The 14,779-nt window shown below is 40.1% G+C and overlaps 1 protein-coding gene across 1 annotated transcript in view; it reads left to right on the top strand.

Moving 5' to 3' along the window:
- The window catches only part of NCKAP1L (NCK associated protein 1 like), a 44,015-nt gene that overhangs the window by 8,600 nt on the left and 20,636 nt on the right, over positions 1 to 14,779 (top strand). The window contains exons 6-20 of the mRNA XM_037030094.1: positions 655 to 745; positions 836 to 973; positions 2,187 to 2,235; positions 2,332 to 2,488; positions 6,650 to 6,706; positions 6,990 to 7,086; positions 7,608 to 7,717; positions 8,370 to 8,502; positions 8,889 to 8,970; positions 9,157 to 9,215; positions 9,450 to 9,595; positions 10,593 to 10,725; positions 11,017 to 11,136; positions 13,399 to 13,544; positions 13,860 to 13,991. Of these exons, the coding sequence (XP_036885989.1) occupies positions 655 to 745; positions 836 to 973; positions 2,187 to 2,235; positions 2,332 to 2,488; positions 6,650 to 6,706; positions 6,990 to 7,086; positions 7,608 to 7,717; positions 8,370 to 8,502; positions 8,889 to 8,970; positions 9,157 to 9,215; positions 9,450 to 9,595; positions 10,593 to 10,725; positions 11,017 to 11,136; positions 13,399 to 13,544; positions 13,860 to 13,991 (1,650 nt within the window). The remainder of the gene's footprint in view (positions 1 to 654; positions 746 to 835; positions 974 to 2,186; positions 2,236 to 2,331; positions 2,489 to 6,649; positions 6,707 to 6,989; positions 7,087 to 7,607; positions 7,718 to 8,369; positions 8,503 to 8,888; positions 8,971 to 9,156; positions 9,216 to 9,449; positions 9,596 to 10,592; positions 10,726 to 11,016; positions 11,137 to 13,398; positions 13,545 to 13,859; positions 13,992 to 14,779) is intronic.

Here is a 14,779-nt window from a genome sequence, read left to right as displayed (position 1 = left end):
GATGATTCATTTGAAGCCAAATATAAATGGATTTTGGATTATCTGCAACTCTGTGCTCCTCCATCAATATAATAAAAGTATTTGAGGGTTGAAAAGATGAAGACCAGAGGGATCAGAGTAGGATGTGGTACATTGTTCTATGCATGGTGTGTATTTCCATGTGTCTATGTGAATATCTAGGTGCATGCCTTACCCATTATTTTTTAATATAAAACATATATATATATATATATTCATTCTTTTGGGTTATATACAGATTTGGGTCTAGGCATATTATTTGATTTATAACTAATCAACATGAATTTATAGAGTATCTATTACGTGTCCAACCCTATTTTGGGTGCTTATATGGAAGATATTTTCACGGGCCTGATCAAAATTATATAGACCAAAATCATTTTAGGACTGTATAATTGTAACTACTCCTAAACTGTTAAGGAGTTGAAATTACATTCGACCCTTTGAAGGCAACCGTGAGGCTGGTGTGGCCCCCATTGAAAATGAGTTTGACACTCCTGGTTTAGTATGTATATTTCTGGAGGTGGTAGAGAATGCCAGGCAGCCTACACACACGATTTTATTCTACATCAAACATGAGAGTTTACATCATGGTTAAGGGAGGCCTGTGATGCACTTTCCTCTGCCTTCTTCCAGTGACCCCAGTTATCCCCGCCTGAGTCAGATGGTCTTGGAGTATGACCATCCTCTCAAGAAGCTGACAGAGGAGTTCGGGCCTCACACAAAGGCAAGTTCCCTGACAGAGTGGTGAATTCCTCAGGTAGAAGTATATTTTCCCCATCATTGACATTAAGGATTTATTTGTTTTCCCCCATAGTCTGTGAGTGGAGCTCTCCTCTCTTTGCACTTCCTCTATGTCAGAAGGAACCACGGGGCTGAGCAATGGCGCAGTGCCCAGCTTCTAAGCCTAATCAGCAGCCCGCCTGCCATGATTAACCCTGCTACTTCAGACACAGTAAGTTCTTGTTTCCTCTTGGCAGTGGAGGCGGTCTCTTTGCCAAGACAATCTCTGTAGAGGGTATTTCAGGAAATAACAGCCCCGAGTGCTTTAGCTCTCTCTTCTAGTACATGTCTGTAAGTTGATCACTTCTTGTAGATAAAAACTTCATGGTTAGGTCCTGGCCAGGTGGGTCATTTGATTGGTGCATCATCCTATGCACCAAAAGGTTGTGGGTTTAATCCTGGTTTAGGACACATAGCTATGTTGCATGTACAGGAGGCAACTGATCGATGTTTCTCTTTCTTTCTCTCTCTCTGAAATTAGTGAACCTATTCTCATGTGAGGATTTGGGGAAAAACTGATCGTGGTTGGGTTGAATCTTTTGTTTAGACCAGGATTAGTGTATGTCTGTCCATAGAAGGAGTGTAGTAAATATTCACAGAATGAATGAGTGAATGGATAAGACTGAGTCATTAGGCATCCAGTCAGCCCAGTAGGAACTTGAGCATGGGCATCAATTAATTAATAAATATTTTCATTTGACTACTGTGGGCCCTTGCTTCAAAAACTTAGAGTCTAGTAGAGAAGATATGCAATGGAGTCGTAGTAATACAACTGATCGCATAAGATGCATGACAAGTGCCAAAGGAGTGATTTATACTTTCAGTGGTAAAAGAATCTGAAGGAGGGAGACATTATGAGGTCTTTTGTAAAACAAATTTTATTTATTTATTTTTAGACAGAGGGAGGAGAGGGAGAAGGAGAGAAACAGAAATGTGTGGTTGCCTTTCATGCGCCCCCTACTGGGGACCCAAATTGGCCCACAATCCAGGCACGTGCCAGGCCTGGGAATTGAACTGCTGGCCCTTTAGTTTGCAGGCCAGTGCTCAATCCACTGAGCCACATCAGCCAGGGCATCATAAGAAGGTTTTGAGTCTTGCTCTCCCATTATTAAAATATTTGAACTGTTGAAGGAAAGTTATGTCAAGCCTTTTGTTTGTTCTGACTTCCTCCCAAGCTCTTTTTCCTTTTCTTTCCCTTACTTCACTTCCAGAGCCTCACCTCTATTATTGGCAGGTTTCCTAGCTATTGGCTTATCAGGGTGGTGTAATCCAGCTCAGTAAAATAAATGTTGGTTTTGATATTCACATTCTAGCTGACTGCATTAGCCTTTGGGGGAAGATCAAGTAAAATAACTGCATGACCACCTCTGCCTCTCTTCCCACAGATGGCCTGTGAATACCTGTCTGTGGAAGTGATGGAGCGCTGGATTATCAGTACGTTTGGTGGGATTAGGTGGGCAGAGATACAGCAGCACGTTACATGAACAGCAATTTCTGAGATCTTCCTCTGTAATGTTTTACCACCTGCAGTCGGGTTTCTTCTCTGTCATGGGTGCCTCAACTCCAATAACCAGTGCCAGAAGTTGTGGAAACAGTGTCTGCAGGGCTCCCTGTACATCACCCTCATCCGGGACGATGTGCTGCAGGTGCACAAGGTCACCGAGGACCTGTTCAGCAGTTTTAAAGGGTGAGACATGAGAACCAAACATCTTCTTTTGGGATTTTTATCCCCTCCTCACGTGCTTTTTCAGTCTCCATGAGTGTCTTGAGTGTGTGTGGTAAAGATTAATTCTAATTGTTGAAGAAATACTTATTGAATACTTACTATTCGCTAGGCACTTCACTTTACTTAGGGATACACTAATTAATACGATAGAATAGAGGTTAAGAGTGTGGACTCAAAAAACTGACTAGCTGGGTTTGAATGTTAGCTCTACGACTTACTGGCTGTGTGATCTTGGCAAGTGACCCAACTTCTCCATGCCATACCTCAGTGTCTTCATCTACAAAATGGGGATAATAATAGTAATTCCCTGTGGCCTACCTTATAGGGTTGTTACGAGGATTGAAATAATTACTCTTTATACCAAATAGAAAATTGCCTGGTACATTGTAAATGCTACATATGTGCTTATTAAATAGAAAAAGACAGAATCTCTGCTCTCAAGGCCACTACAAATTGGTGAAAAATAGGCAAACTGTTGTGATATAGTGAGGGATTATGATGTATAAAACACAAAGTGCTATGGAAGCATTTAGAAAGGCACTTAAACTGGCTTTGGATCCAGAAAAACCTGGAGACAGATAGATCTGAAAAGAGTTAAACCTGTGAAATGTGTGTGTGTGTGTGTGTGTGTGTGTGTATGTGTGTGTGTGCATGTGTTTAAAGTTAGGGAAGTTGCTTAAGGCAGAGAAAGATATCCAAAGCAAAGAAACTACCAACATTTTGAGGCAAGAGAGAGCATGTCCAATGCTAAGAAATACATGTAGCTCTCAGTGCATGGGCAGCTGGGTTACGAAGGTGTGGATGTCAAGAGACAGATTTAGAGAGGTAATTTCCAGCCTTTGTATGGCCTGTCATAGAGTTTGAATAGTTTTTAAAAAGGATAGGAAGTCACTGAGTGATTTTAAACAGGGGAGTGACATGATCCCATTGTATTTGCATTTTAGAAAATAAATCACCCTGGCTCCAGTGAAGAAAAGTAGAGGGAGAAAGTAGAGAGAGAGATTAATTAAGAGAATTAGAAGGACCTGAGGATGAAGTCAAGATTTCTGGTATGGATTCTTGCTATTCCTTAAGATAGAGAACATGGGAATAAAAGCAAGTTTGTGGGGGAAAGATTGTGAACTCAGTTTTGAGCAGGTTAAATGTGAAATGTCCGTAGGACACTGAATATAGATGCATGTTAGACCTATTACTTTGTGACTCTGGAATTTAGGAGTGAGATCTGGATTCAGGCAAAGATTGGTGAAATGGTAATCAAAGCTATAGGAGTAGGTGAGATTACTCAAGGGGAGCATGTAGAGTGAGAAGAGACTTGGAGAAAACCTCTAGGAATATTGATATTTAAGGGCCAGCAGAGGCAGAGGAATAAGTGAGGGGTCTTGAGAGGAAGAGGGAGAGCAGAAGTCAAGGGAAGACAGCATTACAAGACAGAAGGACTATTTATCTGTATTAGATGATGTTGAGAGGTGGAATAAAGTTAGCACTGAAAAATGTTTATTAGATCTGGCTGTATATAAAAATGATCTTAGCACCTTTCTTGTGAACAAATTCAGTTGAGTAGTGAGGTTGTAAATTGGGTTGTAATAGGTTTAGAGCAAATGAGAGATAAGGAATTTAATAAATAACTCTTTCAAGAAGTTTGAGTGTGAAAGGAAGAATAGAGGGAGAGCTATAATGAGAAGGAGGTGTGGGATTAAGGAAGGGGTCAAATACCTTTATTACATTTTATGGTTACAAAACCGATATCCAGAAATGTAAAGAATATACAATAGAAGTTGCCTACAATCTCCCTCTCAGAATAGTCTGGTGTATGTCCTGCAGATGCTTGTGTTTATCTATAAACCTGTAAAAGTGTGAATGTATTTTCAACCTTATGTAAGAATTTTAAAAAGCCCAGTGGATCTACACTCTATTTGATATTCTGCAGTTTGCTTTCTTTTTCACTTAGTGTATTTTGTTTTTTTTTAAGGTTTTATTTATTCATTTTTAGAGAGGGAAAGGGAGAGAGAGAAAGAGGGAGAGAAACATCAATGTGTGGTTGCCTCTTGCACTCCCCCTACTAGGGACCTGGCCCACAACCGAGGCATGAGCCCTGACTGGGAATCAAACTGGTGATCTTTCAGTTCTCAAGCCAGCACTCAATCCACTGAGCCACACCAGCCAGGGCAGAATAATATTTCATTTTGTGCTTGTAACATAATTTATTTACTCAGTCCCTTATTGATGGACATTTGAAGTGTTTCTACTCTTATAAAATTATAAGCAATGCTGTAATGTACACCCTTAGACATATGTCTTTGTGAACATTTCTATAGTGTAAATTCTCAGCAGTGGAATTTTGGGGGTAAAGACATATTTCAAATTTTAATAGCTTACTAAATTGCTCTCTAAACAGATATATTATTTACAGTCTATCTGAACACTTAACTCTTTATACTCTCAACAAATAGGTATTATCATAAAAGAAGTCACTGACAGAATTAAGAGACAATTAATATAGGGTTAATAATTTGAAGTTATAGAAAGTGGATCTGGATCTATATCTATATATCTAGATCTAGCTGTATTTGCATACCTAGGTAAGTCTAAATACATAGAAAAGCTTTCTAATGATTACCAGTTTTGAGGAATTGAAGGGATGTTTGAAGAGTATTCAGTTCCTCATCACTAAGTATAACAAGTAACATATGAGATTTATAGTTTAGGGAGTCTTTGACATAAGTGATATAATTTGATCTTCATGACACTTATAATCAGGTGTAAGTATTAATGTCTTTTAAAATAAATGACAAAATTGCCCTGGCTGGTGTAGCTCAGTGGATTGAGTGTGGGTCTGCAAACCAAAGGAACGCGGTTCGATTCTCAGTCAGGGCACATGCCTGGGTTGCAGGCAAGTTCCCAGTGGGGGACACACGAGAGGCAACCATACATTGATATCTCTCTCCCTCTCTCCTTCCCTTCCCCTCTAAAGATAAGTGAATAAAACCTTTTAAAAAATTCCAAAATGGAAACTCAGTTTAAATGTCACTCATTTAAGAGTTGTAATTAGGAAATAATTCCAGATATTTCAACTCATAATCCTGTCTCTTTCCATTGTACCATGTAGAGGTTGAGATAATTATTTGCCAGGGAGTCAAATCCTGATTTAATTAAGATACTTCCCAACTCTAAATGTCTTTGACTGGCAATGGATAAGGGACTGGTTTGGAGAAGGGAAATGAAAGATTGTGAAGTCCGACTAATGTGGTGGCAACTGTGATGCAGGACAAGAGAAGATAGACGTAAGGAACATAGACAGCAAAGAGCTTAAGCTAACATGGGATTTTTGAGCATGGCTTACTCATAGGAAAAGAGATATTGTGAGGAAAGTTAAATAGTATAGACAGACCACAAACAGTGGGAAGGCCATTTAATTTGGTGATTCCAAATAGGGTTCACATTGACCTTAGAGAGAGCAATTTGCTTAATGTCAAAAGCCTGTGAGAGTCAAGGATCAGTGAAAGGTGAAGAAAAAGAGCATAGGTGTCTCTTTGGAGGAGTTTGGTGGATTGTCCTGGTCAAGCAAGGATCTTTTTAGAATAAGGGAGGCTTTGAACTTATTTGTTGGGAGAAGAGGATAAACTAGTACAGAGGGAGAGATTTAAATGACAAAGGGATAACTGATAAAGTTAAATTCTAAGAGGTGGGAGTTGGGAAGAAGACCCAAGGTAGAGTTGAAGTAACTTTTACTTCAGAGAAGGGTTTGTGTCATATTTATTTATATACTGCTGTTTTTATCTCCCTCAAATCTGGAAGAGTACTTTGGCTTGCAGTTGTCAAGGCAGGAGCATAGGGCAAGAAGTCTACTCCCAGCTTTGCCATTAAAACCCTATTTGACCCCAAGTCATTTCTCCCTAAGTATTATTTTCTTCATTTGCAAATTAATGAAGAAAACGGAATGATCTTTAAGCTCTATGAGTCTCTATGAGCCAGGGTAAAAGTAGGGTTTTGAAAAATCCTGATAGTGAGGGCTGCTCATGCCCCTGAGGCTGTAGTTTGGAATCTCTGAGGACCTGGAAGGTGGTGGGACAAGCCCTGTAACCAGTAGTATGGCCCAACCTACTGTGCTATGTCAATCCTCAGGTATGGCAAGCGAGTGGCAGACATAAAGGAAAGCAAGGAACATGCAATTTTGAACAGGTAAAGGTGGGGAATGGATTCTCCAAGAGGGGATGAAATAGGAATCTCTCCTAACCCTTGTTCTCACCTAAGCCATCCCTGGTTTCTGTCTAGCCTTACTGTCTCAACCCAAGAACTTGCTGCTGCTCTCCGGATTCTTGTGTTTTCTCACAAAGTCTAACTATAGCATTGAACCTTCCTCTGCCTGACACACTTTCCTAAGTGCAGCTCTTTTCTGTGCTGCCTTTGGAGGATTTTTAAGGGTGGGAGAGGCCATGTTCCTGTTTTCACTTTATTCCCTCAGTGGTCAGTTCCACTGTCAAAGACGCCAATTCCTGCGGATGGCAGTGAAGGAGCTAGAGATTGTGTTAACCGATGAACCAGGACTGCTGGGCCCCAAGGTAAGAGAAAGAAATGTTGGGAGGGGGATGATGATAAAAGACTCTATTTGGGGAGTGACTTGGCATTCATGAGATTTTGCATTTCTGAGTTTTCTGATAGCTATTTGTGTATGTATATACTAGTTCCCTTGAATCCTCTTGCAGTATTCCAAACTTCTGGTATGTCTTTTTTGGGCACTGTCATAGTATATCATATATTTTAGCCATTTGGGTACTTATCTCCTACTTGAGTGTAAACTGATTGAAGACAGAGCTTGCTTTTTAAAAATCACATAGATGCCTAGTAAATATTTCTAAAACTCAATTTGATAGGGAGGAAAGAAGATTGACTGTGAGCTAATGTCAACATGTGAACATGTCTCATGTTGTGTCACACAGTTTTTTGTGGGTCTCTGTGTTTATTGGATACTATCACTGGCTACACAACTGTATCCATATACATGTTGTCATGATAGCTTTGTCTGTACTTGGAAATGCATTTTTAAAGCTGAAAATTCTCATAGTCCATGTCTTCTCCTTAGGCTCTGTATGCTTTCATGGCCCTCTCCTTCATTCGTGATGAGGTCACTTGGCTGGTTCGCCACTCAGAAAATGTCACCAAGACAAAGACACCTGAGGACTACACTGACTCGTTAGTACTTGACATGGTTAAAAAATCTTGACCTTAAATGGATAGGAAAAGGGACAAGGAAGCATCAAATGAGCTTAGAAAGTCTCAATTTCTGCCCTGTTACAGCTATAAAACATAAAAATTATATATGAGGCTTATCAAAATTTTCCTTAGTAATAAAAGAAGACTTGACTTTGAGTGGTGGACACACAAATCAATACACAGAAGATTCATCATAGAATTGTACACTTGAAATCTATATAATATTATTAACCAATGTCACCCAGAAATAGTTAATTTTAAAAAATTAAAATTAATGAAAAGAATTGTCTTTGGAGCCATCTACCTGTTAAAGGATGTTAGACTAAAAACCAATTTGTATTTTTTATTTTCAGGTATATTGGAGGAAATAGGTTGCTGCTCAGTGCTATGTATTATTAAAATGCGCATCAATAATTTTTATGTAATTATTTTGTGAAAATACTTTCTTCAAATATTTCAAACTGATGCATGATACATCTAATATTATTTTAAATTTATATAAATGTGCTTTAAAAATAAAATTTTCAGTTAATAAGAAAGGACAAAAAATTCTGCCCTGCTATTACTGTCTTTGTCTCGGTTCATATTTGCAGTATCATACGTCTCTCTGTTCTCATCCTCAAATCTGTAGGAGCATTGCAGAACTGCTTTTCTTGTTGGAGGAGATCAGGGCTCTGGTCCGAAGACACATCAAAGTGATACAGCAATACCACCTTCAGTACCTGGCCAGATTTGATGCTCTCGTGCTCAGTGACATCATTCAAGTATGTTTAGTTGATTGATTGTACTTTGGAAATTTTGGGGTGACTCCTGGTAATTTCTTTGGGGGAATACTCTGGCTAACTCTCAAAAAGCCTACTTTCCCCCTCTGTGTTTGTTAAAAAAAAAAGACTAATTATCTCAGCAGTCCTCCCCTCTGCCCTAGGGTGAAGCTACAGAGAAATAGGAGAGAAAAATAAAGAGAAATTAGGTGTTAGCATGTCAGGACACCCAGGAAGTTTCCTCCATCTTTTGCTTGGCTCTTTCTACCTATTTGTGGCATTAGCAATTCTCTCTTTCCACTTTCATACATTGACTGAACCTCGTGGACCTCATTTCTATCCTGGTAAAACCTATGCCCACTTGATAGTAACTCCAACTTCTTTCTTAGAACCTGTCCGTGTGTCCTGAGGAAGAGTCCATTATCATGTCCTCATTCGTCAGTACTCTCTCTTCTCTGAATCTCAAACAAGGTAACTGAAGGGAAGCAGAGGAGGGTGTATGTGAGGGTGAACATCAGTTTTTTTTTCTCTCTAAAAATATTGATCTCTTGAGCCAGGGAGTGGGACAAGATGACCTGAAGAGTATCTACCATTCTATACAGTTGGATATAGAGTGCTGCTTTATTATTTCCTTTTAAACTTCTGCTTTTCTTGTAGTTGATAATGGAGAGAAATTTGAATTCTCTGGATTGAGGCTGGACTGGTTCCGTCTACAGGTAAGTCTGTTCCTGTTAATGGTTCTCCATTCTCAGGTTCTTCCTCCCCCACAATCTCTTTTTTTTTAAATATATCCTAAGCTCTGTTATACGGCATGATTCAACATTGAAACGTATTATTTGGGCAGGAAAAGCCACAGCCAAACTGTAGCCCTGTGGCTGGTTTTGTTTTTCATTTATCTTGTTTTTCATTTATCTTGTTTTTCTCCACTCTTTTCCCAACTCTGGCCACAGGCATACACCAGTGTGGCTAAGGCTCCCCTGCACCTGCATGAGAACCCTGACTTAGCCAAGGTGATGAACCTCATTGTCTTTCACTCTCGAATGCTGGACTCAGTAGAGAAAATGCTGGTGGAGACTTCTGACTTGTCCACTTTCTGGTATGTCCTGATTCAGAGCTCTTCATCAGTTCACCTGATCTCTCACATGGCATCTATGGAGGACTGCAATTGGCCCAGACTGATGGAAAGGTCTTGTTTTCCTCAAGATCTCCTTAAAGGATGATACTCAAACTCCACAGCTTACTCATTTCAGCTTTTACTAAGTGATAGGAATGTGAAGTTGCTTCCCTTTTGTTCTGGCTTTCTTTAGGAAAATCATTTGGATTTTACACAGCCTTCGATTTTCTGGGACAATCCATCAATATATCTTTTTCCTTACTGTTATCTTTGGAACCTTCTTTTATTCTTTGGACATTGTGATTTAGAAGTGATATGCAAAACTTGTGGGTTTAGTGGGGAGAATTGAAAATAATCTAGAGGGCTGGAGAATAGGGCCTATAGAGAATAAAAATTAGTTTGTGTTCCTTCATAGCATTCATCATTTATTATGTAACCACTGTTGTTAATAACAAATGACACAGAATGTTGTCTCTACTCTCTGCATTTAGTGTGGATGGGGAGAGAAAACACCCACGTGTGAAAGGGACATCAACATAATACTTGCAAATGTAAGAGAATGTGGGAAGAGTGCATGATGTTGAGAGGATGTAGGGCTGAGGAAAGAGCAGTCGCGTGGAATTAATCTGAGGAAACTTTCTGGAGCCTGAGTGTCCAATTTTGGGAGTAATGTGAATTAGTAGTACTGAAATACTTTTAAATTAGGAGGAATGGCCCAAATCATGCAGAGGTTCTGAGGGAGGAAGAGCAAATTTTTGTTTTGTTCTCCAAATAGCAAATCACAAAACAGCAAAAAGGAAGAAATATAAAGTCTGAAACAGTTACATTTCTTGAGTTCCTATCTACCTTAAGGGTAGGAAAATTATGAAGGGAGTGGTGAATATCGATACATATTTGTTGAAAGAATGATTATTTTCTCTACCTCAAAGTGACCAGATCCTAAACCCTGGTTTTCAGTATGCTTCCCTTTTCTCTGCAGCTTTCATCTCCGTACCTTTGAGAAGATGTTCACTATGACCCTGGAGGAACCCTCAATGTTGCGTTATGCCATTGCCTTCCCCCTGATTTGTGCTCATTTTGTTCACTGCACTCATGAGATGTGCCCAGAGGAGGTAGGTGCCCTGAACTCCAAATCCTGTCACCTCTCTAATCACATATCATTCATATTCCCTCAAGACACAATGCCAATGGTTGATTTTCATCCCAAGAAGGGCACAGACATAGGTGTGTGCTATGAGTCCCTCGGTGTCACAGCTTTATGTGGACTATGCCTCTCTCTGGGTCTCAGGTTCTTTTTCTGTAGAAGGAGTGGATAGCTCAGGCTAGAGATGTAGAACAATATTATGAGGGAGAAGTCGCTCTCTTGTGATGGCAATTTTTTCTGTGGTTCTTCTTTCCCAAAGTACCCCCACCTGAAGAACCATGGCCTTCATCATTGCAACTCCTTCCTGGAAGAGTTGGCCAAGCAGACCAGTAACTGTGTCCTGGAGATCTGTGCTGAGCAGCGAAACTTGAGTGAGCAGGTAGGCTAAGTCCTCTCTCTGCTGAACTTTCCCCTTTGCCATCCCTCTGGGCCTTTCCCTCTAACTACCTTTGTTTTCCTCTCAACTTTCAAGTTCTTTAGACACTTTCTCATAAGTAGGGCTAGAGCTTTTGTGTACTTGGGATTATGGCAGGATTCTTTGCTTAGCGTAGTCCCTCAAGCCTTTACTCCCTTAGGACTAGATAGAGTTATCTAAAAATACTTATTTGAACAGCTGCACTCCAACAAAATCTGTGTTGTCATTTGAAGAATTCTGAGAGATGAGTCAACTTTCTCATTTATTTCTCTTCTCCCTGCCCTGTGCACGTATACTTGGACAGTGGCCCCCAGACCACCTGTCTTGTCTTACCTTTCTGTCTATCTGCACCCTAATCTGTGGCTGTCTGAACAGTTTTAGGCAGCTCCTCTGTGTTTATCCTCAGGGCTGCTTTCTTGTTTTTGTCTGCTTGTTTTCCCCTCCCGAGCCCTCCCCTAACTGACTCACAGCACCTGGCCATGATTAGCTCAACCTAAATTTCAGAAAATTTGAAAACGAGGGACTTGTTCTGCTGTTGCCCTGGAGTCTTTCAGGTTGCCCAGACTACTCACCCTTTCCTGGGTTTGAGTCAGGCTTTGAAGCAACTTTGGTAGAAGGGGAGTTGTATGTGTACATATGCACAATTATATTATTATGCAACCTTTCCATTTTCTCATTTGTAAAATGGGGAAAAAAATAGTTTCTTCAAGCCCTGGCTGGTGTAGCTCAGTGGATTAAGCGCGGGCCTGCGAACCACATGATCGAGGTTCGATTCCCAGTCAGAGCACATGCCTGGGTTGTGGGCCAGTTCCCAGCAGGGGACTTGTGAGAGGCAACCATACATTGATATTTCTCTCCTTCTCTCCTTCCCTTCCCCTCTAAAGATAAATAAATAAAATAAAATAAAATAGTTTCTTCACAGAGGTATCATAAATATTAAAATGAAATAAAGTATGTTACATATTTGTTATACAACTCTCAATAGATGTTAGCTATTAGATTATTTGGTATTTACTGGGTACTAAGGTGGATTTTGGGATGGGGTCCTCGAAGGAAGGTACACAGTCCCTGCCCTAGGGGAATGTCCCAGTTTAAGGAAAAAAGGAATAAAAATACATGTTTGAAAGACAGTTAAATAATTAATGCAAGAAAGTACATATATGAATATATTCATCATCCACTTTGAATATCTACTATGTGCAAGGGACACAGTTTTGCTCAGTTCTGAATCATGGATGACTAAAACATCTGAGCAATTGTTTTCACACACACTGGAACTTTTGCAATCAAATAAATACTGGCCCTTTCAAAGTTATAATTTTGAATAAATAATTCATGATGTTGCCATTACTCATAGAATTACATTTTCCAGTATTACTCTCAGACACTTTTGACCACAGACACTTTCTCATAATTTCAAGGTCAAAACACCTTTGTCCATGAAGGAAGACCTGATTTTTGGAAACACTAACAGTTTGGGCTTAAAAAAATGAAATGTGATTATAAAGTAACAAAACCAATTTTCTATGGCTCTATGCTGCTCTGAGAGTAATTCCAAATGAGGAGTTTCTAGATATGCTCTCTGTACATGCTCAACAGCATTTAACTAAAAGGAGAGAATTCTGAGGTGATTACTTTGAAGGACATACCTGAAATATGTAAGGTCTACTTTAAATTTTCTGTGTGGCTAACTGGGGTATCTGGGAGGAAGAAAAGAGATGCAGAATTGATGTTTAAAGTAGCTAGCAAGAAAAAGATGATGCCTTATTTCAAAAAAACAAATGCAAGAAAAGTAGTAGGGAGAGAGAATGCAGCAGGAGAGATGGTGGTTCCATAGCAGCAAGAAACAACTGTCTTCCACGTTGGAAGACCCTAGTAGTGCAGTAGAGTGGAGCTCTTAGATTGTATTCATTTTACTCGACTTTTCCCATTAGGAAAGACTCTTGGGATGTGGGTAGGGAATTGATGATTGGATCCCTGAAAGACACTGCCATATTGAGACTCTGAGCCTGAACATGGGGAGATATTTAACAAAAACTACAAGAGGTGAGCACTTTGCAAATAGGCCCCTATAGAGAAAGAGATGCTGGAAGGCAAGAGAGAGAAAGGCAGAAAGATGAAAAGACAGGCAATCATGGAGGAACCATTTTATAACTATTATAGGGTCTACTTGGCAGTTTTAGGAACTAATTTTATTTCTCCATTCATGGGTGTTTGTTTCTAAAGCTTCTGCCCAAGCACTGTGCCACTACTATCAGCAAGGCCAAGAACAAGAAAACGGTGAAGCAGAAGCAGACTCCCAAAAAAGGAGAACCTGAGCGAGACAAGCCAGGAGCTGAAAGTCACCGAAAGAATCGCAGCCTTGTCACCAAGTGAGAGCCTGGGCCCTAGAGGTCCAGCTGGGTACTACATCAAAGGAAGGAGAACGGGGAAGAGGGAATATGACATAGTGAAAGAATGCAGAAGTGGTGGTGGTGAATGACAGATATGGAAAAGCACTTAAATGTGAATTTTCTGCTTTGCCTTTGTACACTTTGTATACAGTCTCAATGCATACTCTTCTAGGCTGAGTGTTCCTAGAAGATGAAAGGGGTCTGAAGGGCATGGCCAACACATCCCTCCCAGATAATAGCAGGCACTGCCAGACCCATAATCAAGGCTCATTTTACTTTCTCGATTTTATGCAGCATGGACAAACTGCATGTAAACTTAACAGAATTGGCACTGACAATGAATCATGTATTCAGCTTCTCTGTATTTGAACATACTATCTTCCCTTCTGAGTATCTCAGCAGCCATCTGGAGGCCAGACTCAACAGGTATCACTATTTCTTTGTCTTCTGTGTTTGGTCATTGTCAAAGTCTTTGTCATTGTCATTGTCTTCTATAGTGTGGTCATTGTCAAAGTTGGGTTCCATTAGATTCATCTTGGTGGTCATGCTGTACCCTGGAGATCCTGGTGCTGTCAATCTGGCATAGGTTCCCAAGCATCTCTATTAAAAGCAAATAAATGAAAAAGAACCCCAAACCCTTACAGGAGTTTGATGAACCACCAGAGTTCATCACCACTGGTTTAGTGGAATGAGTGGAGCCTTTGCTATCAGCAGAACTGTGCTGATATCCTGGCCATTCGCCAAGGCACTCGAGTACATTATTCAACTTGTTTGGGCCTTAGTTTCCTACCATGCGCAATAAGGATAATAATATTTGTCCTATAGAGAGGTAATTGGGAATTATGTGTAATTGAGAATTGGTAGATAATTAAAGATGAAAAAGAGTGCAAAATTCTTTCTGACATATATATGCATAATAGACCTCCATAAAATAGATTCTCTTCCCTCCACTTTGCCCCTCATTTCGTTGTCCCCAAAGTAGGAGGAACAGCCCTGGCTGGTATAGCTCAGTGGATTGAGTGCGGGCCTGCGAACCACACGATCAAGGTTCGATTCCCAATCAGGGCACATGCCTGAGTTGCAGGCCAGTTCCCAGCAGGGGACTTGGGAGAGGCAACCATACATTGATATTTCTCTCCTTCTCTCCTTCCCTTCCCCTCTAAAGATAAATAAATAAAATCTTTAAAATAAAAAGAAGTAGGAGGAACATTCCC

Source organism: Sturnira hondurensis, unplaced genomic scaffold (genome assembly GCF_014824575.4).
Source record: "Sturnira hondurensis isolate 20B ecotype Veracruz unplaced genomic scaffold, ASM1482457v3 Scaffold0020601, whole genome shotgun sequence".
Classification (NCBI taxonomy): Eukaryota; Metazoa; Chordata; class Mammalia; order Chiroptera; family Phyllostomidae; genus Sturnira; species Sturnira hondurensis.
This window is presented reverse-complemented; position numbering and strand designations above follow the sequence as displayed.